General features: G+C 38.4%; 1 protein-coding gene across 12 annotated transcripts in view; it reads right to left on the reverse strand.

Moving 5' to 3' along the window:
* ZNF521 (zinc finger protein 521) overlaps positions 1–16,890 on the reverse strand; it is a 344,704-nt gene that overhangs the window by 312,750 nt on the left and 15,064 nt on the right. For 11 of the 12 annotated variants that reach the window (XM_054537745.1, XM_054537740.2, XM_054537742.2 and 8 more), the window contains one exon: positions 1,750–1,929. Coding sequence is in view for 7 of the 12 variants with exons in the window: in XM_054537740.2 (XP_054393715.1) it covers positions 1,750–1,929 (180 nt within the window). In the remaining 5 variants the exon portion in view is untranslated. Of the gene's footprint in view, positions 1–1,749; positions 1,930–7,141; positions 7,586–16,890 lie in introns of those variants that run through there. The other variant, XM_063716866.1, reaches the window with a different exon arrangement.

Consider the following 16,890-nt stretch of genomic DNA (forward strand, 5'->3'; position numbering starts at 1 on the left):
CTGCAACCTCCACTTCCCAGGTTCAAGCAATTCTCCTGCCTTAGCCTCCTAAGTAGCTCGAATTACAGGCACGTGCCACCACACACGGCTAATTTTTATTTTTAGTAGAGACGGGGTTTCACCATGTTGGTCAGGCTGGTCTTGAACTCCTGACCTCAGATGATCCACCTGCCTCAGCCTCCCAAAGTGCTAGGATTACAGGTGTGAGCCACCGCACCTGGCCTAAAGGCTAACTTTCTCAGTTTCAGCAAGTATACTATAGATATGTAAGAGAATAGATTTGTTCTTCAGAAATACAAAGGATATATGTATAGAGGTGTGATGTCTCCAACTTTCTCTCAAATGATTAAGAGATGCTATAGGAGAGAGAAAAAGAGAATAATAAAGTAAATGGAGAAAAATGTAAGCAACTGGTGAATCAGGTAAATGATATGGAAGTTCCTTATATTATTTTTCCAAGTTTTCTGTATGTTTGGAATCATATCAAAATAAAAGTTACTCCCTAGAAGCATATATAAACTGTAAAATATATATGTATGGCCAATATTTATATAAGCAACATCGATTCTCAAACCTCAGTTCCAGAAAATGTTTATGGGTTTTCTGAAAGGAAGATGATTCTGGGGCCTAATAAACTTGCTCACTGTAATCCCTCTTTGAAGAGAAGAGCCACAAGGCACTTTTAATAAAGAAGTCTATTTAATGGATTTAATCCAACATTCCACAATAATCCATTCAGAAAACCTTGTTAAAATAGAATACACTTTAAAATCTTATAAAAATATGAATATGCTGTGGAAAACAGTCAGAGAACCACTTGTCCAGTAAACACATTTCGCATACTCGCTTAATTGAAGAAAGATTTGTGCTGGGAAAATAAGAGGCAGAGAGAGACACACACATACACACACATAGGAGTGGCGTCAGCTTCAAACAGGAAGACTAGAAAGATGTGTATCTTACAGACTTCTATCTAAAATGCCCTACCCAGGCTCAGAGATGCATTCTTGTAGGATATATTTTAAATGGGGTAGATATTTGGTAAACTGAGTCCCAGTTTTATTTAGCCACTACATCAAACATGCTATGTAACGTTACTTTAAATCTGACTCTTCCAAGGAACTGCATAGCAGAATAACTTGCCAGTCTTAATGAGTACCTACTATAGGCCAGGTATTGTGCTAGGCTTAGAGAATGCGAGAATGAATAAGACACAGTTTCGGCCATCCATGAGCTTTCAGTCTAACGAGTGAGATGGAAAAATGAACACGCCCAGTGAGAACTGTGGTGCTCAAGGATAAGTATTGAACTTTATGGGAACACAAAAAAACGTGGCTAACTCAGGGAGAGGGAGATCAGAAAAGGTTTCCTTCAGGAAGTGTTATCTAAGCTAACATGTTCATTTCTCATGCTGTCTTTGAAAAGGTATTCAAAGGATTTTTAAAATATATTAGTCATCCAATATTCATGTTCTGCTCCTAAATGGCATCATGTAAAAAAAAAAGTAAAAAAGAAAATACACTCATTATCTATTAACATCTAGGTGTATTTCAAAATCTAAGAGGGCTGTGACACTGAGGTTACCCCAAACAACCATCTCAGAATTCTTTCAAAAGCACCTCTAGACTTAGCTAGGTATTCAAGTGTAGGAATAAAATAATTTGAAGAGAAAAACACATAAAGGAACAAACTGAAAAAATTAGAAATAGAACAGTACAAGAAGACAAAAAAGTGATAAGTATTGTTTACCTGTCAGTTGACATTGATTAATCTTGTGTTCTGTGATATCGCTCAGCGATTCAAACACCTGGAGGCAGCTGTCACAGCTGTGCACAGCTTCGTCTTCCAACTCCTCCCCGTCTTCCGGCCTCTTCTTACAATCTAGTGCCTCTCCATCTTCAGTCTTGTCTTCAAGTTTACAGTTGGGGTCTGAAAAATATCAACACTGTAAGTATGGGGTTTAAAGACAGGTTCTTTTAAAGTAACATTTAATCTTCTTGCTACCAAAAACAGAAACACCATTTTCCTTGAAGTTGCAATAGGAGGGCTTCACTGCAGATTTTATTGCAGGAGAATCAAAAGTGAGCCTCTCCTAAAATTATTCAGTTAGTGACTATCAAAGGCGGTTCTTCCCTTTCCCCACCATGTAGCCCTTTTCCTCTCTCTCCCATCAAATCACTCACCCACTCTTAAGACTGACGTTGCCATTTTTTTCATAGCCTTTTAGTTTTTGTTTAAAAGAGAGAGATAAATCACTTTTAAAATTAAACAGTCTCCAATGCAAAAAAAAAAAACCAACCCCACTGTGCTTAAGAACGAACTCTTTTTCTGCTAAATATACTCTTTCATGGGAAATTACCAGAATTAGCCAAAAGTCTAGAATAAGCTAGGCCAATTACCATAGGCACAAAATTGACCTTTACTTATAAACTGGTCAAAACACACAGCTACTCCATTATTTGTTAGACAGTGATAGCAAAATAAGCTGTGTCACATAGCAAAACATTCTTACAAATGCAAACTCAAGCGTAAATGTATGTCTCTTGTTTTCAAAATTATCCAAAAAAGTGAAATAAGATATATGAAAAACAATTATAAATAATAATGAAGTCAACAATTTGAGTTGGCATTACCAATGTTGAAAAGCTAAATGTTGTGAAAACTAAAAATAGTTCCATTTTCACCCTAAAAATGATACACAAACAGCAGGGAGAGGTGCAGGGGTGCGGCGAGAGAAAAGCACGTGGAATGCTTTTACTTAGAGCTCAATAAATGCTTTTTGATTAGTTACGCTGTCCTTTGAGTCATTTCCTCCCAAAGAGGGAGGAAGAAAGGAACTGTACGGGGAGGGGGCAGAAGAGTATCTTTTTGGGGGAAATTAAGATAATGGGATAATACAATCAGTGACTGAATTTATGGGTCACTGATTTCCAGTAGCAAAAAGTCCTCCAAAGTCATAAAAACTATATCTCAAAATACAGTAAAATTAAACTAGAGATTTCTATTTTCTATAAGGCCTTGACTAGTCAATGAAATGGTTACAAAATAACTGTATCAAGATACCTAAGAGATACGTAAGGCACTATCTGTAGCCACATTTTTATATGACTACAATATTACTTTTAATGGCTACAATAAATATGATAATTTAAATACAAATATATTCAATGTTTTTAATTTTGCTTTTTAGAGATGGGTCTTACTAGGCGGCCCAAGCAGAGGTACAGTGGCTATTCATAGGCACTATCATAGCTCACTGCAGCCTCCAACTCCTGGCCTCAAGCAATCCTCCTGCCTCAGCCTCCCAAGTAGTTGGGATCACAGGCACACACTGCCATGCCCAGCTATTTAACACTTTAGATATTTCATTAAATGTTACAATCAAGAATCCACAGAATCAAAAATAACCAAGTATTTCTCAAAAAAGTCCATAAACGCCACCACACCAATATCCTGCTCTCTGAGATTGTTTTCTGCTATGTTGCACATAGCACGTTTCTATGAATGCTTCTTCTACAAGTCACTTATACTCCCTTTTTTGTCTGGCAGTTGTTCTAGAGCCTTCCTTCACATCTTCAATAAACAGCTATATCACCACCCTTCCAATGATTCACATACGCCAAAATCAACTTATATCACCATGTATCTGACAATCTCTTGGGTTCTTAAAAAAAAAAACGCAAAATTCCCATCTCAAAGAGCACGTAGTTTTGTTTGTTGGGTTTTTTCAAAAAGAACACACTGTTTAAGTACATTGGTAATTTGGGCTGATTTGCCATCTGGAAAATTATTATCTCAACATTCTACACAGTGCCCATTTCGGTATACCAGGATTTAGACTGCTCATTCCTGGGGGGAGTAATCACAGGGATTTTGCATTTGTCTTGCACTCTGCCAAGCACAGTTCTATGTCCAGGTAAGTGCTCAGTAAATATTATTTAGTGATGGTGAGAAACGGAAGGAAAAAAAAATAGAGACTACCTTTAAAAGTCCTTTACCGGTATTTTTTCTGTAAACAGGAACAGACCAGTTACCTCTAAAGTAAAAAGCACCAGCATGCCTACATTTTCCAAAGCTGATACTATAGGACCCACCACATTTGGGTTTGCTTCTCTCAGATATTTCATCTGGGGCAACAGATGCAAAAAAAAAAAATGGCAATGATTCAAAGATCTCCAACAAACTAAAACAAAGTGATGAAATACTGCCAAACTAGACAGCATTCAGGAAAATAACGGTCCCAACTATGGCAAATTGACCCCCACGCCATTAAAACACTTATTGGAAGGCAGTATGCACTCACGAATACTCTTGGTTGTTTAGCATGAGTTTCTAGTTTCTCAAAAAAACTGATAGCACTCAGGGAAATGTCGCTGTTAGGTCTGAATTTTAATATGATTATTTAAATGCTACACATCCAGTTTGCGGACCTGTTTGTTTTTAAATAAGGAGACTCTGTGAATACTTTAAGTACTATACAGAGAAAAATGATAAAAACTCACCTTCCTTATTATTCAAGAATACGGACACTTTCCATGAATCCAATATCAAAAATACAAACATAGAAGAATGCATGATGGCTTCGCTCTCAAAAGCTGAAGAACCGACCCTAGTCCATGCTTCCAACACTGTGGCTAGTTATTAAAATGGGGGTCATTTTAAGACTAATAAAAAACAGTTTTGCTTCCACTTCTGCATTTACAGATAGAACCCTTCAGGGACTGAAGTCAGTCAAGCTTATTCACTTCTGCTGCAACTTTAGGATGCATGCTCCAGCCAACTGGCGAATTTGTTTTTAGGTCAACACTTAAGAGGGACCCTCTGGGAAGCGGGTTCGATTATAGCCTATGATGCCTTGGTGTAATGAGTACTGGAATCTCAGTCTCTCTCCTTTTAAGATTTTTCTAGCCTCTACTTTCATGAAAAACTCTTTTTTGCCCATTCAAAAGATGTGTTTATTTGTGCTAGGGGTTTGCATCCCTAATGCCAGTTGATGTAGGACGATTCTAGAAAGCTTACACTGTCAACCATTTCTTTCCCACAGGTGGCTAAATTTCAATAATTGCACATGGACTTAGTGATGTAGTTTTTATAAAGTCCTTTGAGATCCAATCATAAAAAATAATTGTATTACTCTGCTAGCCATTCAAACCTCTGACTTCAACCTAAGGGGTTATAAATACAAGGTCCATGCCTGTAAGTACTGCCCTGCCCCCAGCACCACTGCAGGAAGGATCATTGTTCTTCCAACTCCATTGTTGTGCTATAAATCCACGCAAAGGGTGATATTTTAAAATATCCCCAAACTCTCTACACTGCAACTACAAACTGTGTCATAGCTGCAGGCGCCACTCTCTCTCCCCCTACCTTAAATGATGCTGCACAAACATGTTGCATTCAGCACAAATGATCTCACCTCCTCAACCAACTTTCCACCTCATCCTCTGAAAAGGGTGCTGTGGGACACTGGATTTATATCGTTCTGATTGGATAAAATGCTGAATTTTGGAACACATGCACAATTATTATTACAAAACTAAGTGGCAGCTTCCTGTTTCCAATTTTGTTAACATTACTTATAAATAGGCATGTAAAAGAAGCATTCTTTTCCCTGATTGTGTTCTCTGGCAGGTGGTTCTTTTCTTCGTCTCATCCTCCTCTTCATAAGAATTGTTATTGCTATAACTTGCTTTAATAAAATTACAACTGTGGGGAAAATGAAAAATTGCACTGGCTTAAAAGTGTTGGAGGCAATAAACCCATGGACTTCAATTAATTTCAAGTGTGGGATCAGTTTAAGGCCAACCAGCAGAAATTCTATTCTGTCCATGTAAAAATGAGGTTTCACCACATTTACTTTTTATAACCTATATAAAAGTCAAGTAAAAGTAATGAATATCTAAAAGCCATCTCAGTGGACTGGCAAAGACTATCTGTATTCTTGAAACTCATCTTACATATTTCTCTCTGTGCAACAAGGATCCCATGCCTGATCAAAGCCAAAATGTCAAACTACTGAGAAAACAGCCCAATTTCCAATGCATTTCACTGCCTCAAAATGGACCTCCTTCTAATCCACTTTTGCATGGAAAAGCACTGGCAAAAGAAAGAAAAACTAAGAGATCATGTGGTTATAATTATTACCAGGCAAGGAATATTTCTGCAGCTCAGTGGTAAAGTAAAACTCTGTCGCTCTCTGCTCCCAATAGTGTCCATCGCAAAACAACTGCCTCATTAAATCTCTGCAGTAAGATTAATATGCCGTAGCTGCACTACATTTATAACTTGGTACTCTATAAAAAGCACATTTAATGGTAAGAGCCAGAGCCTAGATACAAAGTATTACTATAAAAACTTCTGGCAGCAAGTACACAGTGCAGGCCCTCTGTCCCTCTTGCTGGAGATATAAATGAGGCTTTTCCTGGTTAATTCCAAGCATGAAGCTCTACCTTAAAAACCAGAGTCAGTTTTTATGACAGTGGCAGAAACACAAGATTCTGAGGATGATGTAAATATGAATGCAAGAAGATTACTTAACAACCAAGACTGGCAAGAGATGAATGAACCCAAAATACTCCACTTATATACTCACGCAAACTTAAAACTGGACCACTTCCTAACAGTTTGTTCTCTGATCATAGCCAGCTTTTCACCAAATTAAACAGCCATGGCATGAATTACTCAATCTTAAGTCAACCCACGCAGTGCCCAGTGAGTTCAAGAAACTACCAACTAAAAAATATACACTGTCTGAAAAAAACAAGTCTTAGCTTCACTGTGACGACCACGACCTCCAGGATCTCAATAGCCTAAAACTGTTACAAAAAAAATTAAAGAAAAAGTGGTCCCAACACTACACTGCTAGTGAACTAGTAAAAATAGAGGGTTTTTGAGACTTTAGAAAGCTGCCCGAGTTCTTTCTTTCAAGGATATTGTCTGAAAATAAAAAGGCATTATAACCCATGTCACATATCCAGGAATTCTATGCTAAATAAGTAAACAAATAATTCAGATTAATGCATTCCATACCAAAATCTCCCCAAATCACTGCAAATGATGCATCTCAGGTTAACAACCATCTTGTGCTAAATGTAATTAACTGTCTAATGATGTTGTATTTAAAGTTCATATGTGTACTCACAACTAGCCTTCTAGGTTTCGTGACATATTTAGAAGTCCCACACCTAAAAAGAAAATCAGAGAGTATCTGTTTAAAATAAACCATATCTGAAAGCCCTCCTCTCCTACAAGTATGTTCATCCTAATCCCTGATTTATGTTTATACTTTTTAAGAACAGAGAAAAAGTGACCTTCAGGCTACAAAGAGTTAACAAGAAGCAGAAAGCCTTCCTGGTTTTCAAAAACCAAAGGGCGGGATCATTATTTTGTGCTTTCTGGGCTCTAGATATGCATTCGAACTTGAAATCCCAGAAGACGAAAACAGATTTAGGGGAAATAAATCGCACACTGTTATAAAATGGCAAGCAGGCTCTAATGAAGGAAGGCAGCATTGCCAGACTGTGCAGCCGTCTGTCCTGCACTTGCCTGCTGGTCTGCTGCCTCATTTTTTTTATTACTGTCAACTAAAGGTAAACAAACAAACACAACACAAACAAAAAAAAAAAGCAATCGATGGGGTGGCTAAGGGCTGAGCATCCCCGGAACCACATCGGCCTCAACTTAGCAGGATTATGATGGGCATCCCAGGCAGAGACCTGGCTGGGCACCAACCAGTCCAAAGAGCTCCTGTGGTCACGGATAAGAATGTGCTCCTTTTACCTCTTTCTGCAATGTTTATTTTCTAACCACTCTATTCTCTGAAAGTTGTTAAATTGTTTTACAGAAGAAAAAAAGGAACCTGTCATCTATTTGTTCTTTCCTTTGTCTATAAAATCTTCGCAGACAGAAAGAACGATCTCTGTGTTAAACAAAATCGCACTGTTGAAGTTTAGACTTTCTGTGGTTTTGCTTGATTGTTCTACAGGTCTATCACGGTCCTTGAAGACCAAAGAGAAATATCACAGATGTACTGTTATCAAGGAGAACATGCCAATTGTGAATTTATTACCACTGTCTACAGTGAAATTCCTTGAAGGAGGATGCTGAATGGGAGGAAATTAGCCTTAGGGGAGGTAAAACACACACACACACACACACACACACACAAACAAACACGCATTCACTTTCACACTTTGCAACAAAATGAAAAGTTTCTTCTCTTCCAATCAGAAAGATATACCCAAGTTTCTTTCTTCCATTATTCCCCCTTTATCTTATTTTTTTAATTTTTTTTTTATTTTTTGAGGCGGATTCTCGCTCTTTGGCTCAGGCCGGAGTGCAGTGGCGTGATCTTGGCTCACTGCAACCTCCACCTCCCGGGTTCAAGCGATTCTCCTGCCTCAGCCTCCTGAGTAGCTGGGATTACAGGCACATGCCACCGTGCCTGGCTAATTTTTTGTATTTTTAGTAGAGACCAGGTTTCACTGTGTTAGCCAGGATGGTCTTGATCTTCTGACCTTGTGATCCACCAGCCTCAGCCTCCCAAAGTGCTGGGATTACAGGCGTAAGCCATCGCGCTGGCCTATTCCCCCTTTGTCTTTAACATGAAATTTGGTAAAAGAAAGACACAACGGAAGAAAGCAACTTCAGTACTCCAACTTTAATACAAAGAGTAGTTTGTAACTAACTATGTTAGTAGTAGTTACTAACATATTCCTACCTTAAAGTCATTTAACTTCACAATGAATTTCTATGGCTGCCTTGTCACAACTTCAGTAAGCAAACATTTCTTAAGCACCTATGTGGTTAACAGCCAGTTGATCAAAGCCCTGGAGATACAACATCTAAATTCCTGTCCCAAGAAGTTTGCAATTTGCTGCCGCTTCCCAACTGGTGGGTCAAAAGCAAGTTCAAGTGTTTTGGGATACTGATCCTCAAGGTGACCAGACACAGCTTGGGGTGACTGGAAACTGCAAGTCTGTCTTCCCTGGCCTTGAGTGGTTTTGTCCATTTACCCAAGTTTGCCATTTGAAACTTATCACTTTTCTGCATATGTTATTTCATGAGAAGGCCTGACTGGCACAAGCAGAGAGAGAGAAGAGTAAGTCAACGACTACAGCAAGAGGGATAAATACTCAGATGGAGGGGCATCTAAATCGGGGCAGGGAAATTTTACCCCAAGAAGAGCAACTTGGGCTACATTTTGAAGGCCACATAGCACTGGGAACAAGAACACAGCTCTCCAGGCAATAGAAACATAGGTAAGGCCACAGATACGTAAAACAACATGATGACTTCAAAGAAATGCAAGTACCTGTGTTGCTATTCAAATGGGGGGGTGGGGGCGTGGGGGGGATAGACCAGACAGACAGTAAGGCAGCGGCAGAGACCAGGCTGGAAAAGCAGCTAGAGCACGAAGGAACTCCTGTGAGCGAAATGTCTAGATATTAAACTCACTGCTATGAGAAATCACTGATGGATTTTAAGTAGGGGAGTGAATGATCTGATTGACATTTTACAAAGATGCTCCACTGGTAACTGAGAGGATGGCATGGACAAAGATCAGACCTGGAAACAAAGCGACCAATCCAGAGGCTACAAGGTAAACCAGGAAGTAAGTAGAAAGTGAAAACTAAGTCAATGGCGGAAAGGAAATAATGGTTCTGGGAGCCACTATGGAAACAGGATCTGGATGGATGGTGAGGAGAGGAAAGTGGAGAGCTGTCTCAGTGTTTGCCAGGCACCAGGCTTGGTGGAGCCATTCCTAGACAGGAGCATGCTTTTCTCACTATCGTCACATCCAGGTTTTGTCTTTTACCCATATTCTCACTTACCTAAATAGTGACAAAGAAGTGCCAAAGCTGGAGAAAAACTGGGTAGAAAAATCACACCACCTAACTCTTCTTTTTTTTTTTTTTTTTTTTTTTGAGACAGAGTCTCACTCTGTCACCAGGCTGGATTTGCAGTGGTGCAATCTCAGCTCACTGCAACTTCTGCCTCCCAGGTTCAAGCGATTCTCCTGCCTCAGCCTCTCAAGTAGCTGGGATTACAGGCCCGCACCACCACGCCCAGCTAATTTTTATATTTTTTTTAGTAGAGACAGGGTTTCACCATGTTGGCCAGGATGGTCTCGATCTCTTCACCTCACGATCCGCCTGCCTCAGCCACCCAAAGTGCTGGGATTACAGGCGTGAGCCACTGTACCCAGCCACCAGCTAACTTTTTAACCTAGTACCAGAGGTTTCCAGGGGCCCCAAAGACACTTCTCAGGACTTCAAGGATCTTTGGTAAGACTCCTTTAACTTTAGCTTTATTTTAAGCACACACAATGCCAAAGAAGAATAAGTATAAAATTAAACTGAAAACCAAAAGAGACATTGATTCTAATATCTCTTTCTTATTTCTTCTTTAAATATATCATTAACCATTAGTTTAAGTAAGTTAACACGATTTTACTTGGAGTTCATGATTCTTTTCATCAGACAAAGTCAAAACACCAGACTACTACTTTTAATAACATAAAACCCCAATAAATTTAAAATGCTTGTTTTAAAAGGTGCACACAGCCTTCTCCTAAAAGAAAATATGGTAAGAAACCACAAAGAACGTGACAGGGCAGCAGGGGAAAGAGATGACACAAGGGTAAAATGGGTACACGAACTCAAAATCACCTACGCTAATAAAGAAAGAAAAAAGTACCCTGCTGAAGCTTTTTCTAGATGAAGGGCTTAAAGTAAAATACCCAGTGTCTTTTTGTAACCTTGTTGTTTTTATTTTGTTTTGCTTTGGCATGAGCCTTTCTTCTTGCCAGATTTGCAATGCCTCACTCTTCCAACTACCCTGATGCCTTCAGATTCAACAATGACACATTTGAATCTCATATAGTCTGTAACTTCCTGCAAAAAGAAACAAAACCAGCTTCTGTAGTTCCATGCTCAATCTTAAACCAAGCCTCAAGGACTCCCTTCTTCCATTTTACATAAGAAAGATACTACACACAAATATTTTTAATATCCAGCTAATCAAGCACTAATTTCTCGATAGTAAAGCAACTTTAAAACTGCTAAAAAAAAATCCACTCTGGAGGAAAACAAATTATTTGAAAACATTTATGTGTAGTCTTTAGTACATAATGACCAGATATACTGAAAACCGCTTCTCAGACAAGACAGCTACAGTAAGAAATAAAACCAATTTTTGAACCTAGGATTTAGACATTTGGACATTTGCGAAAGAATTTGGCTCCTCTTTACTAAATAAGTCTATGTAGTCTTAGTAGCACAGCTAGAAAGCATTAGTTTCCCCAAGCAAAGAAAAATCTGCGGCTAAATGCCTTTGTATTAACGATATCATACTAATACTTACACCAACTGTTTGAATTTTTTCAGCCATTTTAGACAGTGCAAATCAAATTGCAACATTTCTGAATTGGACACCTAAAGTTAACTATCTCAACAATTGCTGAGGCATTAGCTTAGGGGGAAAGTGTTTTGTTTGAATCAGGAAACACTGGCTTGCTGCAATGTAGCAATACTCACTTTCACATTTTGAGAAGGTAAACCCCAACCTCATTCACAAAAATCAATACAATATTATCACTCAATTCTCTTTACTAGTGACTTTGGACTTGCTTTTTTCTTTTTTTTTTTTTTTTAATTTAGGAAATTCCTCTCCTTAACTGCAATCATATACGTGAAAGACAAGGACAATTGGATTTGTCTAAAGTTTGTCAAAATTAATCAAAACATTTTGGGCATTTAATATTCCACTAAACAGATTTACTTCACCCAGGAACATGAAAAAATGTTGGGTTTTTCCTTTCTTTTTCCCCTTCAGCAGCTCCAAATGGTTGTCAAACTGGGAATCAAACTGCCATTAAAATAAAGAGAAAAATAATTTGAAAACAAATGAAAACAGATTTTTTTCTTTTCTTTTCTAGCTAACACACAAGTGGAAAGTCCACATTTGTAAGAAATGATCCCACTTAGGAAGATAAGAAAGCATTTTCAAAACAACTGCCTTGGTAACGTGATGACTCGGGAAAAGAGAAATTTTAAAAAAAGAAAAATCCTATAACATAAGGCACAAATTTGTATAATGAAAGATCAGAGCAAAAAAAAGAAAAGAGGCTGTGATTTATACCTTATGAGCTATTATAAACTACAAGAAAATTTATGTATAATTGAAAAAAAGGAATTCATTGTGTCTTCCCCTAGTTGGTCTAATAAATTTTAAAACACATACAACCCTAAATGTCGAAGGTTCCTTCATCCTGATAAACAAAACAAGAAAAGCCACACAACCAAAAATAAACTATAAAAATAGATCATTATTGATTTAGTTCCATTTCTGTAACACTTTCCTTAACGAATTTGAAACAAAGATAATATAAGGGGATCATTTGTTTTAAATTTTTTAACTGCACTTTTCATTTCCTAGGACACAAAATAATTCCTTAGGTGTCCATATGAGTCTAATGTTTTTCTTTAGTTTTAACACAATCTCTCCAAAAGCCAGGTTTTAAAAACGTACTTTTTCCTACAGAATGACCACCTCACCAAATGTGCATTCAATCTGCACGTATCTGCAGCCAAGTAATAAAGACATGAGTGCCATTAGCATAATCAATACACAATTGACAGAGCTACCCAGATAGAACTAAAAGTGAACGTGTACGCCGTTATCATAGTTAACTATAAATTAATAGTTGTTTGTGGAAATGTGTTCCCACTTATATTGTCTCAATCTCGACTTGTCAGGATAATGTGACCACATATTATATATTTGTATAGTATTTATGTATATAATGTAGCACATACATACACAAATCTATACATACGTATATATACATATATACTAGAGTATATAGCATATATTTTATCATATAATGCTATATGTAAACGTATTTTCAAATGATTACTTCCAGATAATCTCCAAATATGCATAAAATAATATCAACTAAATCAATCACACATAGGAGGAAATGGCTGATAAATAAACACCTATATTTATTTGTTTTGCTTTTTTACTATGTAGTTTAATAAGCATGTGGTTTAATAAGGACACTCTCTCTCTCTCTCTCTCTCTCTCTCTCTCTATATATATATATATATACACACACATATATATATGTAAATATATACGGGGAGGGAGCATATTCTCAAGAGGGTAGGCAGAAGGGTCAGGGCTCATCTTATTTTTAAAAGAGAATAATAAGGAAAATAATCTGGTCAATTCCGCTGTTGCTGTTTGTAGTTTTTTAAAATCCAACACATTTGAAACCTTACATTTAGCCAACACTACCCAAAAAAAAGTACATCCTGTCTCTGAAATACCATCTCTAGGATGTCAGAATTGGAGTAATTTTTTCAGAAACAGTGACAGGTCATGCCCAATCACTTCCACAGAGGGTATCAATGCCACACCAGTCCTTGGGACAACCTATCCCTGCAATGGGTATGTCCATCTTTCACAGCCATGAAGAAAAACTGTATCAAATGTAATATATTTCAAATGAAGGAAAACAGGGATAGCTTCAGGATGGTAAAGTGCCTTAATCTGCCAGTGGGAAATATGAATTTGTTTCTCCTCTATCTGCTTCACGGTGTGTTTAATACAGCCAGTGCAGTATTACCAGGGGCTAGTCAGCCCAAAGCCAGGTGCACTGCTATAGTTTTTGCAGGCAAAACCATCACTCACTTCTTCCCAGAAGTCAAGCTGGTGGGCTCCACCCAAGCAAATCTCCGACCTTTGAGTAAGAGCACGGAGAAGAAAGACCTTTGAAAGTCTACTCAACCTCTACGAGGCAGTAGTTCTGAGACTTCACCAGCAACGAAAAAAACACTCCAGCACCCCCTTGCCACCACCACTAAAATATCTCCCAGATCAGCTTCCAGAGGCATTCAATTTTTTTTTAATCAGAAGACAAGGCCTTTAATTATACAATTAGAGATTTGTGAGGATTCCGCTGCTTTTAATGCTCTCTATCATACTTTTTCTTGGAGAAGTAACTTTCTCTTAGGGGCAGGGGAGTAGAGAAGGAGAGGGAACTCAGATCTAAATGCCTAAAGTCAAAAGGAACATCAGAGGAGAGATCTGGTGGCCAGAGGATTAATTATTTCTACATCTTGATTTGGTTTATGACGAGTCTTGGCTTCTTCATTTGAAAAGTATGGGATGAAATACCGCCCACTTTCAAGTTCTTTTTCTGCTTCAGCCATACTAACTGGATGGGCCCAGTGTATGTGACTCAGTTTTCTCACCTATAAAATGAGAGCAATGATAACTGACAAAGGATACATTTAAAGCCAAAGGAAGACACAGTGTCTTTTGAAACATTAAACAGGTGCCCACACATAAGGTATTTGTCAAAAATGGTGAACTTAACTCTCCTCCAGCTCCATTACCCACCTTTCATTGTAGAGAATGGTTACTAAGAGTTGAATATAAAAGTTCACACAATTCCTCTTAGGCTTTCTCCAGAAGGGGAAATATTTTCTTCTCTACACAAAGAGGCAAAGCAGCCACAATACTGAGTGCCACCCCTAAAGACTTTGCAGACGAGGTAAACATAAAGAGGATAAAACATGCAGGCCTCCCCAGCTTCCCAGAGAACTTCATCCAGAATAAAAAGCTATTACCAGTTAGTGATTTGCTAAGAGCCAGACATCCATTAAGCACCTTATGTTTGTTTCTTAATATGACAGTCCTGCAAGGTATATTCCTAACATTTTACTGGTAAGAAAACTGAGGTTTAGTAAGATTCAATAACATGTAGCTTGTTAATAGCATGCAGGATTCAAACGCAGGTCCACCAGGCAGCGGGTCCCTTGTGTCTACTTATTGTGACATGCCGATTGTGCACACAGGACCAAAGCACTAAGACATTCCACTGCTCAGAATAGAATAAGGAAGGTGATGCTCTCAGTTCAGTGAGCCTGTAATTTTGGCTTTCAGAAAAAGTCTGAGAGGGTTGGAAAAGTCACTTTTCCTCCCATCACCTAAAATGTGTATAGCCATGAAAGGTAATTCCTAGAATTATAAATCAAGAGACTGAGACTCTCCTCCCTAGTCTGTCACGAAGTCATAGTGTGACCTGGAATACGTAACTTAAGGTCTTTGGGTCTTGGAGACAGCAAGTGGGTCATCTCTAGGGTCTTCCCTGCTCTAAACTCTCATCATCTGTATCCTCTCCTGTCCTCAAAACACTCTGTACCTCGCCTAACGAGATGTCCATCCCCAGCCCTGGTTGACCTTTCAGGAAACCAAACTAGCACCCGCACCCAATACCCTTTTAAAAGTGTTTTCCAGAATATCTATATTAAGTGATCTCAAAGTGAAATTTCCTTTGTCACCTTCTATCATTTAAAGATATTCCACTCATTAAAAGTGGCCTCTCTCAATCCTCTTGGCTCTCCCCACTCTGATTTTCATTACTATTTCTCTCACTTCATTTAGCATTAAGGTTGAAGCAAAAAGTATAAATGGCTATTTGAAAGTCATGTGATTGGATATATTAAGGGTTTAGACTTTGTCGGTATAGAAAGACAACTTCATGACAGTTTACACTTAGTTAAAGTTAAAAGAAAAGATAGTGTCTACGAAGAGTGTCACCGGACAAGCGAATGCCAAGGTCAACCAGTGAGCGCGGACAGAGGCTGGGCTTCTAAAGCCCAAAGGGCCAGCAGAGTCAAGCAATCTGGAAGTGGGGCCCGGGTGATTTCATGAACTGAAGAGAGAGAGTAAGACTTGTGATTGAACAAGCAAGGGAAGTTAAGGGGAAATTAAAGCAACCTGAAGAGTTAGGATTTACTGCAGAAAGAATAAAGAAGAAACCAAGAGGAAAGCAATGTCAATCTGCCCCAAAATAAGGTCTCAAATAAAATCAAAGCACTGACTAGACACAGCCAGACATGGATGGGAGTTAACCGCCAGTCAGCAGACCATTCCTGTATTTTCCTTCCACATTCAATCTCTATACCCACATGTGTTTCTAGACAACACAGAATCTCTCTCTGAAGCCAAGAAGAAAATGCATGTAGACAAATTTACTGATGACTGAGGTGATGCAGAAAATCATCCCCTCGTTCCACTAATTCTTTTGTAAACCCAAGCCCAGATTTATCTTTTTAATTTAAGGATTATTAATAAATCTGCTATGATTAAACTTTCATAATGATATGTGAATTACTTGTCTCCAGTTCCTCTCCCAAGAACAATTAGACTACCTTTGTAAATTAGCACTGGCCCTTTTGCAAAGAACCTAAAAGACACCAACCCGACTTACCAAAAAAAGATGGCAGACGTGCTAAAATTAATTAGCTTCACTTTATGCTTCCATTATCTTTTAATTGGAATTTCTGCAGGAATTTTTCTTTCTTAATTCTATCTACATTGGCAAAGCAAAGTTAGATTTTGGACTGGATCACTGCATTGGCCAGGGTGAAGGCGCCTGTCGTGGCAGACTGAACTCAGCAAAGATTTTGTGAGAATCCCTCTAGCCCCCCTGAAACAGGCTTCAGAAAGGGCTATGTGCTACCACACAGGTACGTAAAAATTCCCAATCTTCAACCACAGCAAGAAGGAACTTTCTAGAATAGAAGAGAGTTGTATGCTATGGGGTGTACAAAAGTGAGAAAACCTTTGAGAGTAAAAAGAAACATTTACCAGGCACTTCATATCTACCAGACACTATTCTAAGAGCTTACACTAATTAACTCTTAATTCTCACAAGAGCTCTTTGAATTAGGTACTAGTAGGACCCTCATTTACAGATGGAGAAACTGTAGTACAAGGTGATTTAATAACTTGCCCAAGGTCAATCAGATTAGAATTTCAACCCAGAGAGTCTAGTTTAACACCCATGTTCTTAACCACTACACTATACTTCCC

The sequence above is a fragment of the Pongo abelii genome, chromosome 17, assembly GCF_028885655.2.
Source record: "Pongo abelii isolate AG06213 chromosome 17, NHGRI_mPonAbe1-v2.0_pri, whole genome shotgun sequence".
Taxonomy (NCBI): domain Eukaryota; kingdom Metazoa; phylum Chordata; class Mammalia; order Primates; family Hominidae; genus Pongo; species Pongo abelii.